The sequence below is a fragment of the Equus asinus genome, chromosome 27 (genome assembly GCF_041296235.1).
Source record: "Equus asinus isolate D_3611 breed Donkey chromosome 27, EquAss-T2T_v2, whole genome shotgun sequence".
NCBI classification, from domain to species: Eukaryota; Metazoa; Chordata; class Mammalia; order Perissodactyla; family Equidae; genus Equus; species Equus asinus.
The window spans coordinates 31,407,585-31,432,967 of NC_091816.1; the positions used below are offsets into that span (position 1 = coordinate 31,407,585).

At 38.7% G+C, this 25,383-nt stretch overlaps 1 protein-coding gene across 9 annotated transcripts in view; it reads left to right on the forward strand.

The window, feature by feature from the left end:
- Window positions 1–25,383, forward strand: part of ASB5 (ankyrin repeat and SOCS box containing 5) — an 81,915-nt gene that overhangs the window by 39,218 nt on the left and 17,314 nt on the right. The window contains exon 1 of one of the 9 annotated variants that reach the window (XM_014860659.3): window positions 18,248–18,535. The exons of the other annotated variants lie outside the window; for them this stretch is intronic. Within the exon in view, the coding sequence (XP_014716145.1) occupies window positions 18,412–18,535 (124 nt within the window). The 5' untranslated portion in view covers window positions 18,248–18,411. Of the gene's footprint in view, window positions 1–18,247; window positions 18,536–25,383 lie in introns of those variants that run through there. 9 annotated transcript variants of the gene reach the window in all.

The following is a 25,383-nucleotide window of genomic DNA, read 5'->3' on the forward strand; positions in this document are numbered from 1 at the left end:
CCCAGCCCATGAGGTCTCTGTGCCATCCATGTAATTTGTCTCCTGGCCCTTTCTATACAGAATTTTTTTTTTCCTTGAGGAAGATTGTCACTGAACTAACAACTGTGCCAATCTTCTTCTATGTTGTGTGTGGGATGCCACCACAGCATGGCTTGATGAGCAGTGTGTAGGTCCACACCCAGGATCCAAACCCATGAACCCCAGGGCCCCCAAAGTGGAACCCATGAACTTAGCTACTATGCCACTGGGCTGGCCCCTCCATACAGAATTCTAACTGTTTAAAAAGTAAAATACAAAATTTCTCTAAACTCTAAGAAAAATAAGCAGTGCATTTTGTGTCTTTAAGACTCAAGATATTCTTGTCATTCAGATAGCTTCTCTGATGGGGAAAAAAGCAAGACATTCTGAGCCATCACACAGGATGGGAGCAAAGCAATGCATAGGGCCCGGTTTGTGTGGCTGGACCTAGACGGGATGCTGTGGTGGAGGGCCTGCTTCAGAGCTGGGAGTTCTAAAATTACTTGCAGAAATTTCTTGTAGGATCTTTGTCAAAGAAACTCCTCTTGACAGAAAATCTTTGGGCTTATTGTTTTTCTGGGCAAACCTGGTCGAAGACCTGGTTGTGGATATAACGTAGGAAAACCTGGGTTTTCTGGAAGGGCATTATGATAGATGTGTAATGGCGTGTGACAATGCTGTGTGACAGCACATTTCTGGTTATTGTTTTATAGTAGTTGCCATAGAAAGAGTTGAAGCTGCTTAACCTCCAACATACTAAAGCACTGGATATTAATTTCCTCTGCCAAACCATCCTTCTGTCCCTTTTCTTTTCTTTTCTCTTAATCTCTGGCAACTAAAAAAGGAAGGCAAACAACAGTAATGACAGCATTAACAGAGAAGAGCTGAGTCAGCTAGTTCACGGATTTGGCTTTTCTCCTTTATTTTCTCTGCTCCTTGCTGCCAGCTGGTCTCTCCCGGAAGCCAGCAAAACATGAGTTTTTCACTGGACATATCTTACCAAACCTTTTTTTTCTTATGAGGAAGGAGAAAATAAGCCTTTTTAAAAAATAAACAGATTTTATCTGGAAATAAGGACGCAGAATTATTTCATAGAATCATTGAATAACCTCAAACTCTATCAATATTTTAAATTGCCTGGAGCCCTACATGCAGGTTTGCAAAATATCCCTGCAAGAGGTTTCAGGAACACTTGCTGCTTTATCAGGCCACTCCAAGGGTTTTCCGAAGGTGGCTCAGCCTCCACTCAAAAAATAATAAATCACAAATCATGATTTTGTCTTCTCTCTTCAGTATGAGACCATCGTATATATGTATATATTACAATTGGCAGACAAAGTGATGCAGGCAATAGGAATATTAGGGCTGTGTTGCAGGTCTGAGGGGCCACCTTCCCCCCTACAGTTTACCTGACAGGTGTGAAGCTCAACCTCAAGTCAGAAACAAGGTTTTACTACTGAAAGCTTGGCAGGAATATGATGGTGGACAAAGAACTTCCTCAAAATGGAAATTTTATGGTGATAAACCAGAGAGTAGTATTTCTGAGTAAAACCGCAATACATGATGGCCCCCCAGATTTTCAGAAGGTAGCTCATTCTAGCCTAGTCTTCAATAGACTCTGAAGGAATAATGCTGCTGATACAACACTCGCCATTTGTTTTATGAGATGATGGAAATCCAGTTCCAAGTTGTAGTATCAGAATTGTAATATCCTAGCAGAAATGCTATTTTTAAAAATAGCTAAATCCTAGGTGCTTTTAAAGCTATGTTTAAAATTTTGTAAAATACCGATCAAATATATATATATATATACTGGAATATGTGCACGGTTGTGCTTTATAAGTTGTGTATAAAACAGCTTTTAGAAAATTACTGAATTTTTATCTTACCACGTAAACTTGTTGCTTGAAAGAGCCCCTCTGGAAATAAACAATCTATTCATTTTATAAATGCAAATTTTTCTTGTGCTACCTTTTCTTAAATTGAGGTACCTGTATGTGTTGCTTTTCTAGTAAATATTATGTAGTTAATATTGTAGAAGGCGGAGAAGATGAGAAATGGAAGAAAAGTAAACATCCTGTCCAACATTACATGAATCATCCCTTGTTTCTCAAATTCCCGGTAATTGGACTCAATGTGTGTGGTTAGTGAGTCTCTTTTGACATTTTCTATTTCTAGCTTTGACTCGACATGACTTACCTCACACTTTCTAATGATAGTATGTCATATTTGTATTGTCGTTCACAAAGTCTTTCCATCCATACTATCCCTTTTCATCCTCATAATTGTCCTCTACCCAGTAGACGGGATTGTGCTTCTTTCACAGAGAAGGAAACAGGATAAAAATGTAGGGGAACTTGCTCAAAGTGATCGATCGCATGAGAGGAAAGTCAGAACTTGAGCTCTGGTTTTCTGATGTTGCCTCTGACATCACTCATCCTGACCATTCGCGGGATTTGTCTCTTTGATTTATATTATGAAACAAGTAACGTTCTTTTTCCAGAGATCTCTCTGTATTGGGTTGTAGTCTTTCTTTCAAGGTCTTTGTAACCATCCTAGCCAGACACAGAATGCCTTACCCTTTCTGTGCTGTGCTCTCCCCATCCACGTGATATCCTAAGCAAATTCAACATGGACTATCCCACCCAGTTGGAGCATTGCCAGCTTGTAAGCCTTCTAAAGACAGGGTCTCATTTCATCCTGAGAGCTTAGAAAACTGCCTGGCACATGGCAGGTACTTAATAAATATTCAAGGAAGGACGGAATAAAGGAACAAGGAAAAAAGGAAGAGAGAAAGCGAGGGGATTCAAGCTTACATACATGGATCTTACGATCATTTTCAAAACAGGGATTTGCCTCTTCTAATCACGCCTCGTCCGGTGATGTGGCCCCCGTATACACTGGATAATGTCAATGGAGAGATGCTGGGAGTTATTTCTCAAAGAAAGAATGAAGTCGGAAAACCAATGCTGTCCAGAAATTAAATCTATAACTGATGCCCTCCTCTCCTCCTCCTTCTTAATCAGACTTATTGTGTCTTTTCCCTGATTCCTTTTAACCTCGTGAATTGGCCTTAGCCCTCCTCCCCAAATAAAGCAAACCCTTTACATGTTTCTTTTTAACTGGAGTCAGTTAATGGCTGTTAGTGTATTGAAGCATCTTCTTCATCTCCTATTAACTCAGATTGCTCGCCTTTTGGTGAGGCGTGCTCCTTGTTTACCTTTTGACTTCTCATTTTAAGCAAATGCATTTCTATTCTTGATATTTTAAACTTTCTGAGCCAATCTTCGAATATTATTCAATGTTTTTTCTTTGTTCATTTAAAATCAAAGTCTCAGTATGGTGCTTCAAAGGTTGTAGAGCAAGCAGAAAACACTGCAAACACCAGATATCAGAACTGTAGTTGACAGAACGGTGCTCTCTTTTCTTCTCCAAAGCAGATCAGAAAATTGTCAAGCGTTAGAAGGTGTTACAAGAAGGGCTTTGGCTGATGTAAAACTGAGAATCAATACCTGCTGGAAACAATCCCTCTGGACATTTGTCCTTTACCCTTCAAGCCACTCTGTATGTTCTTCATGTGCACCAAATTCTTTAGTAACTGTTTTAGTTAGCAAGGTGGTAGGAATCATCCAAATAAATAATTTTTTAAAAATCTTGCTTCTGCCCACACACGCAACTGGCTTCTTCACACACAGGCAGCTAGAGGATTACCACGTGGGGAATGGTGTGTTTCAGTGTCAGGAACTCCCTTCTCTATAGCTGAGGAAATGAAAGAAAAAGAGAGAGCAGCAGCCCCCACACTGTGGGGTAGCCCTCTTGCTTGGAGACAGTGGGACAAGGACAGGCTGCCCACAGGACACCGGAGCTGGTCTGCCAGAGTGTATGCCATGCCGCCTTGGAATGCATAGTTGGAGTTGAGGCCACCACATCTGAGTCTCCTGACCTTCTACGCTTTCTGCTTCAAGACCTGCTTTTGCAAGTGTGTTCAACATGGCAGAAACAGATGTCAGCAGACCTCTCTCTTCAATTTTCTTGAAAACTATCAGCATAAAACACCCTAGCTGCTGCCAAGGCCTAAACCTTCCATGAGCACATGGTTAATGGTAATAAAGCTATCCGTGGCTAGAACTATGGGGAGGAGAAGGATTATGTGTAAAATTGTTCTTCCATTAAGTCCTTGTCCATGGTACATATCAGATTTTCTTCCCTGCAGCTGTTGTCCTCAGACCCGAGAGCACAGCTTGCTGATTTCAGTCCTGCTTGGATTTGTGGACCTGTTTACATTGCAAGCTGGCAGTTGGTAGAGAACTTTGTGTGAACAAAGTGTGTAAAGAGAACGAAAGGAGAAAAGTGTCATTTATGAGAACGGTAAACACTAACCCAGTTCTTAGTTACGTGCCAGTGACTGTTATAAGCACCTACAATCATAAACTCACTTAATCCTTACAAAAACCTTATGATGTAGGTGCTCTTGGTTATTAGATCTGCTTTTGCCTTCCTTGTTTTCTATTCGCTGGTTCGGATTTGTCTTCCTGTGGCGTTAGGCACAACATCGTACCTTGGAAGGAGCACAGGTAGGAAGCAGGCAGTGTCGGTCCCAGTCATGCTTTGCTGGTAACCTCTGGTTGACTTTGAGGGCACCAACCGCCCTCTCTCAACTTCAGTTTCTTTATCTGCAAAATGAAGGAGTTAGCAAGATCAGTAGATTTTGAATCTTCTTTTTTTTAAGCCGTGGACCTTCTTGTGTGTGTGTGGTGATCCAGAAGCTCAATCTGGAAAGGTGGTAGAGTGGAGGCTGCGCTGTCTGAAGACAGAGCCCCGTGCTTGGCTGGTACACCCCAAGGTAGTTCTGTTGAACTCAAGAGCCCTTTGAAGCCATTTATAAATCACTAAAGTAGGTGATATCTAAGTCTACTTTTAGCTCTGAAATGCTATGAATCTTTCATGTTATTTTGACTATTAGTGAATCATTTTTATACCAGAGAAGCTTTTAGCACAGAGAACCAAGTTACTTTTCGTGAATGTATTACCCCTATGACCTTACCTGCCCTATTCCAAAACATAGAGAGTGTATTCAATTGAACTGCTCAGAACAACTGTCGTGAGTCACCAAATAACGTATAATGACAATTATTTAGAACAGTCCCTGCAGTCTTTCAGACAGATTTTCTCTTACTCGCTTCAAGGATCACCCAAGGTTACTTGAAGCACACTGTTGGCTCTTGGCTGTTGTACTGTTCCATCCACATATTTTCTCATCCTCCCCACTGTGCCCACTTCCGGTACTCAGAGAAAGTCCCAGGTCACCTTGGGTGCTCTGTTGGTTCCACAGAGGTGAACAGTAACTCCTCTGCACAAATGGGAAACTATCTAAAATGTCTTACCACCCTCAGTCACAAAGCAGATATTCAGCATGCTTAGGCAGTCGAGGTGAGCAGGCAGCCCCAAATACAGCAGCTTAGAATAAAGGACCTCAGAGTAAGAGGAGCCAAGGGCTTCTTCTTCTCTTATTGGGGTGTTATATTTTCTGTTAATTTTCTCCTCTATTTTAAAATCTTTTTGGCTGGGCTCTTTTTGTTAATTAGTATTTTCTTAATCATAAAATAAACCACATCGGGAAAAAGTGAACAGAACTCATTTATAGAATTTAATAAAAGACAGTAAAGCAGAAACCGATTTAACCATCATCCAAGACAAGAAATAGAATGTTCTCGGAACCCAGAAGACTTTCTGGCACCCCTTCCTGAGCACAACATCCTCTGGCTCTCCCCAAAGAGAAGATGACTAACTTTTACATTAATCATTTCCTTGCCTTCCTTTATACTTTCTCTCCTGTGAATACATTCCAAATGGATAAGGTTTGGTTTAGCTTGTTTTTAAATTTTACATACATTGAATCACTCTCTAAATAGTCTTTCATGACTTACTTTTCCCACTGAACAGCATAATAAAAAAGATTTCCTTCTTTGTATCTGGAATTCATTCATTTTCAATAGCGTAAATTTCATTCTCAATTTAGGGCATTTGTGAATGATACTGCTGTAAACATCTAGTACAAATAAGTTTATAGAGCTCTGGGAGTAGAATTGCCAGGTTATGCAGCCTATATATCTTCAGTTTTTAGATAGCGTCACACTGTTTTCCAATGTGGTTGTACCTATAGTGAAACCGGCAGTGTATGAGAATTTGTGGTGCTTGCCATTGTGGCTAATATTTGATATTGTTGGTTTTCTTAATTTTTGCCAATCTGGTGGTCATGTAGGCATATCTGATGGTTTAACTTTCATTTCCCTAATAATGTCATCTTCCTATGTTTATTGGCTATCTGTACATCCTCTTTTGTAATGTGCCTGCCAAATATTTTACCATCTATTCTATTGGGTCATCTGCCCTTTTTTCATTGATTTTTAGATGTTATTTGTATATTTTAACAATTAGAAAATGAAAAAAACTTAAAAGAACTGCTTACAAATATCTTCTGTGATTCGGCTTTTACTTTTCATCGTTTTTCTTTTGGTGAACAGAGCTTTTAATTTAAAAACACTCAAGTTAGTAAATCTTTCCCATTTATGTTATTACTTTTTGTGTGATTTTTTTTTTAAAAAAATCCTGCTGTACTTCAAGATAATGAAAGTATTTTTCTGTATTCTCTTCTTAAAGCTTTCCTTTCAAATTATTCACTTGGAATAGGGTTTTGAGTGGTTTTAAGTCCATTTTTTTCTAGGTGGATAGTCAATTATAGTCACCCCATTTAGTGGAATGTCAGTCACACATTCTATAATCTACAGTCAGTGCAGTGTCCCTTCTATCTATTCGTGCATCAAATATCATGTGTCTATTCATGCAAGTGTCTGTTTATGGGGTTTCTTATTGGTTACATTTCTCCAGACCTAAACTACATTACGTTGATTCCTACAGCTTTAGAATGTCTTGATACCTGATAGAGAAGCACTCCCACTCTGCTCCATTTTCTCAGTAGTGTTGGCTATTCTCAGTGATTTGAAATTCCATCTATCAATTTTAGAAGCAACTTCTATGGTTCACAAAACACCTCTTGGGTTTTTTGTTGGAATTCATTTAACATATCAATCATTTATTTGAGGGAGAATTCACATCTTCGCAATACTTGGCCTTCCCATGAATAAACATGATTTATTTTCCCATTTATGTAGGTTTTGTTTAATGTCTTTCAGTAATGTCTTATTATTATCCCCTGAGGAGCTCTTACACATTTTTGCTGAATTTATTCCTAGGTACTGAATTGTTTTATGCTACCATAAATAGCATATCTTGTTCATTTTTTCCACTTTCCACGTGTACATTGTATGCATAGAGAAATACAACTAATTTTTGTATATTAATTTTATAACCAGCAACCTTGTTAAACTCTTCTATTAATTCTAATAAGACTCTGTAGGTTCTGTGGGGTGGTTTAGGTAGAAAATCTTATTATTTGTAAATAATACCAGTTTTGTTTCTTCCTTTCTAACTGCTATACTATTTTTTATTTCTTCGTCTTCCTTTATTCTATGGGTTAAAATCATCAGTATAATGTTAAATAGAGTGGTGATCATGACTGTCCATTTTTGTTTTTCGATTCAGTGGGCAAGCTTTCAACATTTTCCCATTAAGTATGTTTTCTGAAGGTTTTCGTTTCTTTGTTTTTGTAGATAATCTTTACCATTTTAAGGAAGTTCCTTATTATTCCTGACATGTCAGCTGAGTTTTTTTTTTTAATAACTCCAGCACTTTTAGCTGTGCGTACATATGGACATTCTATTTACTGAAGGAGCTGGCTTCTACAAGTGCTTTTTGTTTTTATTGAGCATGCCTCGTATCGTCAATGATGTAGTTGATGTTTCAGCCTTGTTATCAGAACATGGCCCACAGTGCCTAAACTCACTAAAGAAGGGACTGCACTGTGGCATGGGTTGCTAACACCTGCATTCTGTGGTCACGTCTGGTGCTGTGACACTGGCTTAAACTATCCGATCTTTCACAATCCACTCTGTACATTTCAGATACATGGATTGCACATTCCTGATAGATGCTCTGGAAAGTTCTTCTTTTTAAAGATGAGATGGGAGTTTTTTTCAACTTTTCAATAGCTTGTCTCAGAAAAATCTGACTTAACAACCTCATTCTTCCTTTCTCCTTATTGTATCCTGGCCCATGAATTGTGTTCATCGTGTCTGTAACAGAACCGTTACTAATTTTATACCAAGGTCAATTTGGGGGGATTTTTGTGTGTTTTATTATGTTTGCATAGTTTGCATCATGTGTCTCGTTGCTTCCTGCTACTGAACTGATGAATGATTAAAGTGATCTGGAAACTCCTGAAAAGCCAGGTTCGAAGGACAAGTTTTAAGAAGGGTGGTGGCTAACGTGAGGCGTGAGTCATTTTAACCGAGGCGACTGTTCACGGTTTGGCTGTTGTCACTTGGTAATGGGATAAAATTGAGATTTATCAAAGAAGAGACATTTTTAGAGGAAGACTTTCTTTCTGCACTGGATGTGGGGTCTTGTTTCTAAAGAGCGGATCCAGATTTAATTCATATATAGTAATAGAGTGATAATTGGCAGATAACAAGACGCAGTTTTTGTATTTTGTGCTATCCATATAAGTAGCTGTGGATGCAAATGTGGTTCACAGGCCATGCCCCATACAACAAGGAATTTGTGCTTTGGTGTATAAGGCATGTGTCACTCCAAACTTATACTAGAAAGATGTCACTTTCAATCCTTTCCTAATCTTTGCAGACAAGATCAAGTCTGAATAAAATTTTAGGCACAGACAGTGTTAAAAAAACAAATACAATATATGACTTTAGGAGAAGAAGAGGGGAAAATGGAATTATAAAATTAATCAAATCTAAACTGAAGAAAGGGAACAAAAAAAACATAGAAAAGATGGGAAAAATACAAAGTACAAAAATAACATCGGAAAAATATATCTAAATCTAAATACATCAGTATCTAAATCTAAATATATCAGTAATTTAAATAACTATAGACTGAGTTCTCTCGTTTACTGATAACAATTTTCAGATTGCATTTTCGTAATATCCAGCAATATATTTTTTTAAATAATCCATCTAAAACGTAAGGATTCAGAAAAGTTGAAAATGAAAGGATTAGGAAAGAAGTGCCCAAGGGAGATATTATTTGAAAGTGCTGTCACTATATTAATAAGAGATAAGTAAGACTTTAAGGCCAAAAACATTCCTTAAGTGCCACTATATAATGATAAAAGGTTGAATTTACTAAGAAGCTCTAACAATTCTGTGTATCCACCCAATAAAATTACTTCAAAATATAAAATTGAATAATTGAGATCACTACAAGTGGAGAGAAAAATTTTAATAGAATTCTCTTAGTAATCGATAGGTCAAGCAGACAAAAATTTCTGACTATATAAACATATAGAAGAAATTAAAAAGATCTAATTGACATATGGAATTCTACATCCATATTCTTTTCATGTACATTTTGAATATTTACAAAAATTCAGGATACACAGGGCCATAAAGCATGCTCAATACATTTCAAATGATTAGTATTACATAGACCAGAGGTTGGCAAGCTTTTACTGTGAACGGTCAGAGAGTAAGTGTTTTGTTCTCTGAGTGCCATATGGTCTCAACCCTGCAGCTGCAGTGTAAAGGCAAAAATAGATGATATAGAAATGAATGGATTTGGCTCTGTTCCAATGAAACTTTATTTACCAAAACAGGTGGTCAAGGTGCTGGCCTGGTGGCATAGTGTTTAAGTTTGTGTGCTCTGCTTCAGAAGCCCAGGGTTCGCAGGTTTGGATACCAGGCGATGACCTGTGCACCACTCATCAAGCCATGCTGTGGCAGTGTCTTTCATACAAAATAGAGGAAGATTGGCACAGATGTTAGCTCTGGGACAATCTTCCTCACCAAAAAAACCCAAAACAGAACAAAATGGATGATCGGCTAAATTTGGCCCATGAAACAGTTTGCTGACATCTGATATAGAACATATCCATTGCCCTAAGTAAAATTAATGTAGAAATCATTAACCAAATGTAATTGGAAAAAAACTCATATGTTTGGAAATTAAGAAAATATCTTCAACTCATAGGTCAAGAAATAAAAATTATGAAAAGAACAACACAATCAACTTCCACAGACTGAAGGAGGAAAGTAACAAAGCTGCAAGCAGAAATTAATAAAGTAACATAATAAACAAAGCTGAAAGATGGTCTGTTGAAAAACTGCCAGGATTAGTATAACTCTGTCAAAACAAAGGTGCAAATAAACAAGAGCTGGCATCAAAAAGAGAACATAATAGCAGATGTTGCTGATATTTTTAGAGTAAGTGGTTATTATGTAACAGCTTAATGCCAATAATTTTGAATATTTGGAAGAAATGGACAATTTTCTAAAAATACAACTTATCCGAGCTGAGTTTTGGAAGACATGGAAAACCTAAATAGTCCTAAAATCACTAATATAGATATAATCACTAGTTTTAAAACTTCCTCAAGAAAACCTCCAACAGCAGATAACTTTACTAGTGGCTTCTACTAATCATTTTAGATAGAAATATTTCTAATGGGTGAACACGACAGCAGAGAAAGTGAGGGACTAGTCCCCAACTCATTTCATGTAGCACCCTGCTACCCATGGTGGCTTTATACTGTGTCAACTTAGTTATGCAGGAAGTGCTTCCCATAATTTCCTTTCCAGTGTTGTTCTTGGTTGGGAATGTCCAGAAGAAAATTTGTATAAGATTTGGATGGCAGAGTGGAGGAGCTGCCATTTTTACACTCTGAATGTTGGTGTAGGTACTAGGCACTATGGCTGCTTGCACACCGCCCTGATCATCTACAGGGAGTTCAGCCCCCACCAGGTTGCTCCCCTTCGACTTCTCTGAGTCCCCCGCTCAGTTCTGTGGTGAAGGACGCCAGCTTCTCCTCGGGTCACCTACATCATTCAGGTTGGAGATGGTGATAGGCAAATACCATCCCAGGTTCCCCTCACAGGGTCCAGTACCTCTTTGCTCTCTCCCACTTCACATTCAGCCTTCATTGCCCACTGTCAGCCACACAGCCTACGGTAACTTCAAGCCCAACATACCTGCAAAGACAGCAGACTCGAAGAGACTTCTGAACCCGCAATTGTGGAAGGTATAATTGGTATAATAAATTCCTCATTCTAGAACATGCTGAGTGATTGAAATTTAACTGTTACATTACCAAAACTCGAAAAGGTCAGTGGAAGAAAGGAAAATTATAGGCCAATCTCACTCATGAATATAGCTGCAGAAATCTTAAATAAGATTTCAGCAAACCAAACCTAGCATGAGGAATCAGCTATCTAAGAAATCTATTATAATAAGGTTTCCTAGTTTAGATAACATCCTGGCCCATAAATTGAGCAGAAAGATAATATCCTATTAGGAGATACAACCCTGCTTTTGCAGAAGCACACAATGAAACCTGCAAAAATTACCCTGGGATTATTTTGAAACAAATTGCAGACATATTACTTAATCAATAAGGAGAGAATGGATTGGACGATGGCCAGACTGGACGTAGGGGGAACAGTTAGTAACTATTAAGCACGGGAACAGTTAGTAACTATTAAGCACAGTAACATACAGTCGCTTGGTCTTTGATTCAAGGGTGATGGTACTGGAAATGAATGAAAATCAACATAATCAAGGGAAATTTGGGGAGAAAAATCAGCATGATGAAGTAATGGCTTGGTTTATGCACATTTCCACATCAACATTTGAAAGCCCTGGAGTAATGACCCTTAAATTTATCAAGGAATTTTCAGCATAAGACATTATAGTACATTATTGCACATTTACGAATTTTCATCAGTTCTTTGTCTGTTAAGCTGGCATTTACTTGGGGAAAAACTTAAGTAAAATTCAACTTGGGTTGAATTGAATTCAACCCAGCAAACTGGCACTTAGGGACTGTCCAAATTATCTGGCTTCATCACTATTGGCAGAACCTTCCAGAACCTGGGGACGGTTGATAAGGATGTTCGACAGACTTCCATGCTTCCGAGAACTGTTTTACATACACCACAGTCACTGAGCAAAGAATGAACTATGAATATTTGTGGGGTTTACTAGTAACTGAAGTGCTTGAGAGTTGTGAGTTTTTAATTTTCTTTTTAATTTTACTACTAGATAGAGAGATAAGATTCAATGAAGAAAGCATGAATGATGCATTTATATCTCCATTGTACACTAGTAAGAAAAACACCACAAAAACTAACATTAATTGAGGGAGTACTGTGTACCAGGCATTGCTCTGATCTATGTATTAATGTCATTTAATTGCTCATAGAAATCCTGTGAAGTAGGACTGTTATCCCATTTTCCAGATAAGGAAATTGAGGCACAAAGAAATCAAGTAACTTTCTCAGGGTAACAAGTTTAGTATTTGGCTGACCTGGGATGCAGGCCCAGCTTTGGCAGTTAGATTGCAGAGTGAAAGTTCCTAACTGCTAGGCTATATCAGAACAAGTAGCTTTATGAGAAAGTGGTTCTACTGAGATTTGTTAAATCAAATGTAGGTAAATTGCTGATGCAAGTGAGATTGATAAAAATAGTCTAAAATCTTTTATTTGTAGGTATTGTGGTTAAAAAATAAAATTAGTGGCCAGCCCCAGTGGCCTAGTGGTTAAGTTTGCCACGCTCAGCTTTGGTGGCCCAAGTTCAGTTCCCAGGCATGGACCTACGCCACTTTGTCAGTGGCCATTCTGTGGTGGTGGCTCACTTACAAAATAGAGGAAGATCAGCACACACGTTAGCTCAGGGTGAATCTTCCTCAGCAAAAAAGAGGAAGATTGGCAACAGATGTTAGCTCAGGGCAAATCTTCCCTAGCAAAAGATAAAAAATAAATGAAAAAACAACATTAGGATTTTTTTGATGCAGTACGTACTTTCTTCTAAATGTATGTTCAGCAGAAGTGTGGAGAAATGTTGAGTCCTGTTTTCAAAGACAGAATTGATATCTTTGGTAAGATTTTCCTTGTTTATTTTTTTCTTTCACAACGGCATCTTTCATTTTGCTATCTTTCTGTTAATTTCAGCGTGCACGCTAGCCCAATGCTTTCAAAGACACCACATTAAGAATAACAGCAACTGCCTAGTTTTCCACAAATTGTTTTGGGCTTCATAAGCATCTTAGTAAGGGAAATATACTGTCTATGATAACGTCATGTACTCTGAATTGAGAATCACTATTTACTGCTTACAATTTACTTAACTTGAGTGAAAATTGTATGTAAATTAGATGTTTTATGGCAGATCAGATATTTCTAACAATTAGGAGGCATCATTGCAAACTAGCTATGGGAATTTCTGAGTTTGTCGTGACTCTAAGAACCTTTGATTCCAGAAGTACAAAGTTGCTTCCATGGCAATGGAGGTCCATGCAATTCTAAAATGCCTTCTAGAGTTTAAGGTCCAGTGGGCAGCGACTTTTCTTTTCATCTTGGTGTCCTCAGGACATAACACCTGGTTGGCACCTGATAAATATTGAATAAAGGAGTGAATGAATGAATGAATGACATTTCAGCACTTTGTTCATTCATTATGCAACTGAAAATTAACATACTTTAGAAGTTAGAGTTTATGCTAGTTCTCTCATGGTTGAAGCACTAGGTGTTTTGAATTAAAATTGTCTTTTATTATTTTCTTTCTACATATAGGGATTATTTGTGTCTTTTAAAAAAAATATTTACATCATTCGGTGGAGTTTAAAATGTTCCAAATTCAGGGACATCTCCTATAATGTTATACAAGATATTTTAAACATTTTGAGATTTTAGCTCTCGATATTAATAAACATTTGATTATTGTAGAAATCACCTTTAAGTAACAGCTAAAGGAGACTTACTCTTCATTGTTCAGTTTCCTGGACACTGGGGACAGGTACATTTTCCTCAATAGGAGCCCCTTACCATCTTGTTTCAGGATCTTCAATAAAAGTATGTTTTGTGCAAGCATACAATGTTGTTTCAGATTATATTTAACTGGATTTTATATTATGCTTATAGTTTTTTTGATCATACTCCCAAAAAGTTGGAAATATTGAAAACATCTCCTTCTATAAAGTTTATTCTCAAAACCTTGTACACGCAGGCTAATAAAATATCCTTCATCACAGTGTATAGGCACTGCTGTGATGTGTGTGGTTTTGTAATAATCCCAACCATATTCTCTCTAATTGTGATTTTTCAGACCCCTGTGGCCTTTCCTATCCACTCAATTCCAACTGAGAGAGGAGCTGCCATGGACCACAAGATGTCACTGTAGGTTTCCCAGCAACCTCTATATAAGACATGAATGACCCTTGAAACAAGAGTTAACTGTTAGATAACAATCACTCTATTTTCCCAACATACTCAGGTCAGACTTGCCCTCAGACCTCAGCTGCCCTCATTCCCCATCACTAGGCCAACAGATTTAGGTACTCATGTTAAAATGAAACAGAATAAAAAATAAAACGGAGCAAGAATGTGGCTCAGAGATGACTCTTAGAAGTTACCTGTGTGTGTGGCCTCTTAAAGAAACCCACAACAAGGCAGCCGCCAAGAACTGAATAATGGCCTGTTCCAGATGCGACTTTTCAAGGGTGGAAATTTGGCTCTCACAGGTAAAAGAGAGTCTAGCGTATTTTGGGGATGATTTAAGGTGAAGATTTTATCTTATACTTCATGAGTCCTTGGTAATGTAGAGAAAACAAACACTCTTTTTTGAAGATGGGAATGTTAAACTTTTTAAAAGACATTTAGAAGATAGAGAGATTACAGACTTTTGCCTAAAGATAAAGTATTTAAGTGTCATACCAATTTTGGTGTCATTATAGAAGGCAGTTTACGAACTGAGCTGCTCTTTAGAAAATAAAAATTGCCAACCGTATTTGCTGATATATTGGAATTATTGTTTTTGTGTGATTTTGATATTGTAGTTATGATTACAAAGAGTCCTCATCTTTTAGAGACACAAACTGAAATATTTATGAGTGAAATGATATATTGAGATTTGCTTCAAAATAATCCTAGAAATGGAGGTGGGGAGAGAAAAGGGTGGGTTGTAGATGAAACGAGACTAGCCATGAGTTGATATCTGTTAAACTAGATGATAGATACCATGTATGTTTGAGATATTCCATAGTCGTAAGTGGGTAAAGTGCCAGCCGGGATACAAGCAGGAGTCTCTTCATCTTCATCTTCTTTTTCTGACAGTGCAGGAACTTCCTGACCTATGTCCCTAAACTCAGAAATATACCCTCAAAAATCTTTATCTGTGGATTACTCACTCATTAGTTCAGCTAAATACCACCTTTTGGAAGCAATGAGCACCTGAAGCTTGTGATTGGCTGTGCAAACTAAAAAAAGAGTTTACATTTGTGTCCCAAATTTAGCTTTTAAAACTGTAAAAAAGTGATCCAACTTTCTAGTTTTTCAGAATTCCTTGAAAAAGTTTCTTCGCTCCTAATGGTGCCTTGCATGATTATGTAGATTTCTGTCATAATCTCTCTTAGATTTCAACTTTCCATTTTGAAGCATCTAAAAGTATTAAGATTTCTCTCTTATAGAAGTGCCTCCATCTCTTTGATGATTTCCAGTGTCCTTCTTTGAAACTTTTCCAGCCTTAACATCGTTTTCACACTGGGGATGAATAACCAGACCTAACACAGGTCCCTGTGTTTTCAGACACAGTAACACGGGTTAAAATGGGAATAGAATAGCTCTTGGGAACAGAATTGCCATTTCATTTTCCATATCCTTCCTACAAGGTTTGAAATTTTATTTTACCCTTTGTAGGTGGTAATAGAATGCCATCTCCCATGCATAGTGTATCTTAGATGCCTTTTCCTGAGACATAATAGTTCAGAGCCCATTATCTTCTATAGAGTTGATTTGTATTGTTCTCCTTAATGTTTTATCTAGTACTGGTTTGCTTTAAAACCTCTGCCGACTCCCAGAGCCCAATATCCTGCAGTTTATCCAATCCACTTTTGTGTTTACACTGGGGAAGACGCTAGATTCTTCCATATATCTAGAGATCTCACAGTGCTTTCTTATTTATATAATCATAGATACACAGCATTTAAATGATTCTGTCCCAAATGCGTTCACTTCACTGTGCATTCTCTTTTATGAAATCATAAAGTTGAGCATACTCAAGTCATTCAATCTTTTGTTTCTTATTTTTTTTCTAGTAGATTAGCTGTAACAATTTCCTTCAGTTCCATGGAGTCATTTTTAAAAATTGCTTTTGCTTTTGATACATTTAAAATTTTGGAAAGACATAATTATTATCACCTTAGTCCACCTGATTATTTATGTGAATTATTATATGTTTTCCTCAGGCCAGCACACAGCTCAGTTAACTAAGCATATGATTATAGTCAAAGCCAATGGTTTTTCTCCCCACTGCTCTGGAAATTTGTTTATTATCCCTCGTGAACTATAGAAAGCCCTTTTGAAGTATTCTTGGGAATTCCATATTGAAATTACTCTTTAAAGTAAATTTTTTTTTGAATGCCCGCTATTTGAGGTGCAGTGGCAGACCTGTGAAATAACAGATGTATGTCCTCAGTCCCTCCAATCAGAGCGCACAGCCTGGTGGAGGAGACAAACATGTGAACAGGTCCTCATAATACCAGGTCTCAAAAATTGTTTTAAGAATAAAAATTGTCCCATTTCTTATAATAAAGCATTCTATACTTATTTTACAATAACCAGAGAAAAGTCAAAAGCTTAAAATTGAAATTTCTTTTAAAAACAAAAAATAGTATTTACTTTTACTATGTGGCTTGTGTAGATCACCACACTCCCCCTCTGGGTACCAATTGGGGACAAAAAGCCAGTGGTCAGTGACAACTGGCACAGGAAGAAACACTGGATTGAATAGGACCCTCACTGGCCACACTTCAGACTTTTCCAACCACCTAGGAATGTGCCCCACACACAAATAGCCTCGGCTGAGCTGGCCCCATGCTCCAGTTTTATTGGGAATGTCTGGCCTCCTTTGTAGTAACTTAATATGCCCAGAGCTCATATACCACCTGCCCTTTGTATGTGAGTCACAGAACCTGAATCAAAAACTGTTCGAGCCCAAAAGAGCAATCTGATCTTAGCTCATATTACAGAAAAGGAAACTGAGGTATCATTAAACTCCTTGCCCAGGTCACATAGTTGGTGGGATTGGAAGTGAATTCAAGGTGAGGAAAAGATATTCTTGGCATTAATTAGTGAGAACGTTGAGGTAAATATTGGCAATGTAATATGGCAGCAAATATTAATAGGGAGTGCATGGGAAATCCTTTTTTTCATGAAATGTTTTTTCACATACCCAGCTTGTTATGTGAAGGCAATACCCCAATAATTGTTTTCTTCTGTATATAGCGATAGAAAGTAGAGCCTAAAAAATAGTGAAAAATACAGATACATAATAGAATCTGTGATCATTTTTTATCAAGACGGATCTCCTCTGTTCATGCTCTGTAACATGATCACCAGCTCAGTTAATCCCCGGAGTCCTATCCCGGGGCACTCACTGCTCTTGACTCACTCATGGAGGACGCACCTTGTTCAACCCTCCGTGCCAACAACAAATACCAGGCACAGGTTTGGTTTTTCCTTTCATCTCTCCAGCTACTCTTTTGTCTGCCTTTTAGGGTGAAAAATCTCAGCTGTACTTAAATTGACTGCTGACATCTTTTGGTCTCGAAATGACCTCCGGAAAAATCACAATAGTGAGTTGTGCCTATATAAATAAGAGGACTGTGATTTTGTACGGAAGCCAATTCTAAACTTAGATCCTTACAAGATGAAAACATGAGCTCTCTACCAGCTGACCCTAATGCACATATGCTATTTATTTCCGAGGATGGAGGAGAAAGGCTAACTTGTCACTGATCACTACGGAGCTTTCTGGCTGCGACGTTCTCTCTGTAGCTTTTATCAAGGGCAATTTTACATTGCATAGCCTTGTAGCTAATTCAAATAGGCTTTCCAATTTTAAAGGTAGAGCTATTTCTACTCTGTTTCCGACTAGGAGAAGCAATTTTACACATTTTTACTTGCTGTATCACACAAGTCGTTAATTACTTCCGGCTGCAGCTGAGTCTCTGCTTTAAAAATAGAAAACGCTGCTGCATTTCTGGCCCATCCCCCACACCCACGCCGCACCTACCAGCCCCACTCCCAGTGTTTCCCAGTGTTAGAGTTCAATGTTGAGGCCATTCTCCAGTTAGCACACAGGAATCTTTGTGAAAGTTGAAGGGAAGGAAAAGGTAGTTAGAAATCCAGTCGCTGACATTTCTTCTGGCTAGAGCACTTGCATTTATGACACCTGGTTGTCGCAGGCAGAAACATCAACCACACCATGCCCGCAGATATTGCTGTTGAAAGGAACTGCATTACGCAGATCCTCACGAAAAGAAGGCTAGTGAGTGTAGAAGACTGTTCTTCTAAACGAAAAGCTAGCTGGGGTATTCTGACCAGTCAAGGTTAGTATAGCAGCCATTGCAAATCTGTTGGTGTTGGTGTCCTGAAATAAACTATATTGACCTGTTTTTGCAAATACTAACTTTAAACTGCGGGTGCTTTCCAGAATGAGGATTCTGAAATGGGAATGTATGGCATGGCAAAGGACTGCACTGTAGTTTCACTTTTTGGTGCATGGAAAATGCATCTGCGGACTCACTTTTATGACACCCTGGTCTCTGGGTTGTTTACCTCCCTGTGTCAGCAGGTGTTTCTGAGTAGGTATGGAAACAAGGAAAGACACTACCAAGCAGGAAAAGACTGTTTACAAGCAATTAAATATAGAAATTTTGAATCATTTCAACTGAACCAGAAAGTAGGAGGGTGATGTAGGCGGGAAAATGAATAGAACAACTTCTTTAAAGTGCTCTGGCACCAAGTTATTAATTTTAATAATAGAAAAAAATAAAAGGTGGAAAGGAGAATGAGCACAGTACCAAAGAGGAGCTATGTAAGTAAATAATTTTTAAAAAGATTAATCTAAGTGTAAATTTTAGTAGAACGCCAATATGGCCCGTGACAGACTTAAGGTTGGAAATGCAGATTTAGATGTAAAAATGGCCCCTACTTCCAAAAAAAGTTGTATTTACTATGTAATAGTTGGAATCTGAAGAATATTGCTTATAAATTGTTATAAATTTTAAAAACATAAAAGGTGTAGTTTTAAATAGGATAAAATACTATCATTTTTTAAAAAGATTGAGAAAGCAACCTGATTCTTGCCCCCCACCCCAACACACATTTCCTTTTAATTACTTTTTAACAATACAATTTTCAATAAAGATTAAGGACAAATTTGCATGGATAAAAAACGGTTAGCTACAGAGAAGAGAAGACAACCTAACAATTCAACAAGTGTTTACTGAGTGCTTACTATGCGCAAGGCATTGTGCTAGATACTGGGAAGCAGTAACAGTGTCAGGGTCCCTACAGTCCAAGGGCAATGCAGGCAATTAGTGCAGAATAAAGAGCATTCTATCATTTCTTAAGTGAAGAGTAAATCACCTAAATCTGCACTTGACCACAAGTGTGAGCAACAGGACAGGGTTGCATGAAGTGGCAAAAAATTAAAAAAGTAAGTAAATTAATTTGCCTGGATGGGTCTCACACATCCTCAATGAAGACAGACTGCAGAAGAAGTTGAAAATAAGTTTCGAAATTATGTTAAAAATCTAATTTTGTGTGAAGAAAATACAATTTTACACAATCATCTTTGACTTAGTTTAAATATATTGAAAATATAATGAGAGAAGTGTCCTATGCGTCAATAAAAAAGAACAAGCCTTAGCAAACTTTCATTAGATTTAGCTTCAAATTTTTCCAGCACTGTTAATGAGAATGTAAATAGGCCCAGTCTTGCTGGAGGTAATTTGATGACATATATCAAAATTTTAGGAATTTACCCTAAGCAGGTAATAAGACACATTCACAAAGATGAGAAATAATGTTGATTCCCCAAAACTAAAAGCTACCTCAATATCGTTTAATGGGGGATTAGCTAAATATAAATAATGGTATATCTATAAAATGATGTATATATTATAAAATAGTCATTTAATAATGTTATAGAATTATATTTTGTGACATGGACCAATGACCATGTGCTATCCATGTATGAAAACAAAGGTCAAAAGCAATATGAATAGTATGGTTGATTAAAAACTGTGTATTTAGAAAAAAGCTGAGAAGCATATACAACAGAATGTTTGTAATGGTTATATTTGGAAAATAGCATTATGATCTTTTGGGTGTTTTACAATTTATTTATTGTCCTATTTAATGTACCACTTTTATAACTGGGTAAGGCAATACAGCTACTGTTGCTGTCTTGCTATGCTGTTGCTACTATTTCAAATATGCATATTATTATATGAAAATGTAGAAAGCAAAATTCCACAGTTCATTTTTAGGAGTAACTCTTCGCTTGTTTAATTAGTTAGTTATAGTATTTATTATGGACCCATTATGAATTAACAGCCCGCTAAGTACACTACGAGTTCTGAGGTTGAAGAGAAATATTGTATCATAAAATTTTATTGAACATTCATAAGAACTGAGTTTGGTTCTTGGCTCTGTCAGTTACGGATTATAACGTGAGGCAAATCATCTGACCTCTGTGTTTGTCTGTTCGGGCTGCCATAACAAAATACCATAGAGGGGGCAGCTTAAACAACAGAAATTCATTCTCTCACAGTTTTCTAGGCTGGGAAGTCCAAGATCAAGGCGCCAGCGTGGTCACATTCTCCTGAAGGCCCTCTTCCTGGTTCATTGCCAGCATCTTCTCACAGTGTCCTTGCATGGTGGAGAGACTAGGGATCCACTTTTATAAGGCACTAATCCCATTCGAGAGAGCTCCACCCCTCACCTCCACCCACCTTTGAGAGGCTTATACAACTCCCAAGGACCCCGTCTCCTGTTAACATCACATTAGGAATTAGGATTTCAGCATAGGAATTTTAGGACACAATTCAGTCCATAGCACTCTGAATCTCAGTACGGTGGAATTAATAATTGTGGTTTTGTTAAGGACATACTTTGTGTCAAACACTTTTGCAGGGCCCATTTAACCCTTACAACAGTGGGGAAAATTAGATATTGTTGTTGTTGTTGTTGTTGAAGAAGATTAGCCCTGAGCTAACATCTGTGCTATCTTCCTCTATTTTGTATGTGGGTTACTACCACAGCACGGCTGATGAGTGGTGTAGGTCCACACCCGGGATCAGAACCTGAGAACCCAGGCCGCCAAAGTAGAGTGCACCAAACCTAATCACTATGCCATGGGGCCACCCTGAGAAAATTAGATGTTATTGCCTACACTTTATAAATTAGGAAACTGAGATTTATCAATTTAAGGAAACTGACAGAGTTGCAATAGCAAATATGTGATAGTCAGATGTCTAATCCAGATATACCCTCCTCCACAGCCTTTTTTTAACCCCCTACACAGTCCCACATGACCTCTCAGACAAAGTCCTTGTGAAGATCCACTTGATCATGTCTGAGAAAGCAGAAAAAGCCCACTGCAGAGCAGCACGAGTGAGACTCTGATTTAAGAAACTCTGAATTTGCAGACTGTTTACGGGCAGCACAGGAGGTCACGTGACAGAAATGCTCACACGTAAGGAGCCACGGATCACAGAGGAGAAGGAGCGCTTTTGTTGGCGTTATCGGAGCATTTCTTGGAGGAGGGAGATTTCGAGCTGAGCTTTGCAAGAGGGGCAGGATGGAAATCAAGGAGAAACCATCCTAATCTAGAGAGAAAGAATCTGACTCTGCAAATTGACCTGATCAAAAATGACAACCTCCTTTAGTTTCCAAATTAAATCTGGCCTCAAGCTCCCATCCCCCAGGCTGCCTGGGAATTTCTTCTTTTTTAATAATGTCTCCTCCCATCTTTTCCCTTAGACTTGTGCAAAGATGGGAGCTGAATGCTGGTGCATTAGAAGGGGCACAGCTGGCCTTTAGTCCATAGGCTTCTTGCTGATGAAGCCACTGACCATCCTTTGAAAGAAAGTCCAGCAAATCTGCCACCTCCATGCCAAACTTAAAGCATACAACTCTGTCCTGAAGGTGGGAGCATAAGAGCCTAGGGCCCATCTCACTCGTCCAGTCTTATCACCTCTTGGGGGCATGGCCATAGCGTGGACCTGGGTTCCTGCATGAAAAACCTCTTTCTAATGCTCTCTTCCTCTCCCACTCTCTATTCCTTTTGCTCCTTGTATCTCACACTTTCCTCCCATCTCTTTGTTCTTCCTTCTCTCCTCCTGTCTCTCTCACCCACCACTGTACATTCCCCTCTCTAGGAGCCTGACTCCTCACTTAAGAGAAGTGATCTTCAAGCCACTTCTGCTGTTTGGACTTCCTATGCTCCCATAAACTGAGCAGGAAGAGCAAGAACCAAAATACAGATACACCTCAATAAACTACTCTGCAACATGAGAAGGAGAATTGAGCAGGGGGAAGATGCTATGAAAAAAGAAAGAAAAAGATTTTTTGGGGGGAACGTGTACAACAGTCTAGTTTAGCTTAAGCAGGGGCTATGTAAAGGTAAGTAGTAGAAAATAAAAGAAGAAAGGAAGATAGTTCTATATTGTAGATCACCTTTAATTCCAGGATAAGAATGTCAGACTATATTCCATGGGGAACCATTAAAGTTTTTGAACCTGAGAGCGGCAAGATCCCAGAGTTGTTTTCAGGACAACCCCCCGTGCTGTTGTGCAGACTGGGAATGTATGCCCAGCGTAGGGCTTGGCTGCCCAAGGAAAGGGGAGCTTTTTCCAATTTTCTAAAAGGCACAGCATGGGCTAGCTGGAACTCTTGGTGTTTTGGAAGTTTAATTCAGTGGCAGTATTTGGCAAGAATGGTGAGATAGAGACTGGTGTCAGGAAAAATCATTTAGGAGATTACTGTCCAAATTGAATTCAAACGGAAACAGACCATGCTTAATTCATCTCTGTGTATGTCTGGCATCTAGCAGGGTGAAAATTGCCTAGTAGATCACTGTAAATGTTTAATGAATGAATAAATGGTTAACAAATGTGAGGCGCAAGATTATTGTTTAAGGAAATACTCTAATGACTCGTCGACCGGAAAGACAAGAGGCTTGGCACAATTTAAGAACCAATGAATTCAGGAGTCAGAGCACCCAAGCTCTAAAGTGTCTCTACAACATCAGTCGACGAATATTATTGATATGCTAGATGTTGGGGACACAGCAACCGACGAACTATACCAAGTTCCGCTTTCTGAGATCTTACATTCTAGTGGGAGTAAATGCTAAGAAGAACAGCAGACCAGGGTAATGAGAGAGAATGATGGCGGAAGGACAGGGAGGGCTTCTTCATATACGATGGTCTAGGAAGGGCTCTGATAAGGTGATCTTTCAGGGGGCAGAGGAAGTCAGAGAGTAAGCCACGTGACGATCTCAGAAGGAAGCACTGCAGGTAGAGCGAAGAGAAGAGGATGTGGGGGTGTGAGGGAAAGCCAGTGAGGCTGAACCAGGAGGAGGGAGGAGGGAAGAGGTAGAGCCTGGGGTCAGAGAGGAGCGTGGAGACACTGGCAGGTCATGACAGGTACTTTGGATTTTACTCTGGCTGAAATGGGAAGCCACCGGACTCTTTCTCACTTTAAAGGGATCATTCTGACTCCTGTGTTTAGGACAGACTGTTGGAAGAGCATGGGTGGAAACATACAGACCCATCAAGTGTCTTGTGTAATAAGTCAGGTGAAGGTAATGGTGGCTTGGACAATGGTAGCAGCAATGGAGGCTGTGAGATAACAGTCAAAGTCTTGGTTACATATGAATGGTAGAGGCAAAAGGATATACTGGCATTTTCCTGTGGGGTGAGGAATTATGGATTACACAAAGGTTTTGGCCTTGAAGTACCTGGATGAGCGGAGTTGCCATGTACCAATAGGGAGGAGATTTAGGAAGATCACAGTAAGAGTTCAGCTTTGGACATGTTAAGTTGGATTGCCTATTTAGATATCCAAGTGGAGAAGTGGAAGAGCCAGCCGGAAATACAAATCTTGAATTTAGAGGAGAGAGCTGGTCTGGGTATGAATTCGGGGTAATCACCATGGGATTAATATTTCTATCAATGGACTAGAAGAGAGCCCCACAACAGCGAGTATAGGTAGATGCAAGGACTGAACTTGGGATGATGGAGATTCATGAAAAATAAAAGACTTAAAAGAAAAGCCTAGGCCAATAATAAATGTCTGCTTGCAAGGAAAACCATGAAATAGTCAATGTATATGAAGTCTCTGCAAAAATCATTGTGCTTAAATTTAAGACCATATTATTAGTGCCAGGTGACAGAGAGAATGGTAACACTGTTTAAACCAATAGAAAAGCAAAAAGAAATAGCTGGTTTTGAGAGAATAATGATGAGTTTGCTTTTAGAAATGTACTGAGGGGCTGGCCTGGTGGGGAAACGATTAAGTTCGCACGTTCCGCTTCTCGGTGGCCAGGGGTTCACTGGTTCGAATCCCGGGTGTGGACATGGCACCACTTGGCACACCATGCTGTGGCAGGTGCCCCACATATAAAGTAGAGGAAGATGGGCACGGATGTTAGCTCAGGGCTAATCTTCCTCAAAAAAAAAAAAAAAAAAAGAAATGTACTGAGATGTCAACAAAATATCTATGTGAATGTCCAGAAGTAAATTTTAAAATGTGGCATTAAAATCCATGGGAGAGGCCAAGTAAGGATGACAGATTGGAGAGTTATCTATAAGGAGACAATAATTTCCCTAAATTTTGAGTTATTCTATTTTTTGTTTCGAAGATGTAGTAAAAAGCTCATGGAGCAGATATATGGAAGTAAACATTTTAAATGGAGTTTGGATTGTACTGTCCTATATCAGTTGTGTTTAGGGCTATTCGAATGTACTTCACATTCACCACAACCCTGTGGTGTAGATGGAATTAGCCTTCTTTTTCCATTTGAGGTTCAAGAGGTTAAATAAGTACCCAAGTGATACATTTAGTATCTGTGCTGGAATTTGAACTCAGGTCCGTGTGAAAATGTCAAGCATAGCACCAGTGATCAAGAATGATTCCTTGGGATGATGGAGTAATCTCTCCCGAGAGCGTCACTATTTTCTGAAAAGGGTCTTAAAAACTCTTTCTTTCTTGGTTTTGGAGATTCACTGGGGAAATTGCTATCTTCTCTTAGTTGAAAATTTAGTCTTTTTTCTTAACATAAACCACAGCAGTGCTGTCACTTATCCGTTGGATTTTTCTGTTCAGCTCCATACACTGTCTTCTTATGAGATAATGGAGGACTCTAGTCAGTGAACAAGAAACC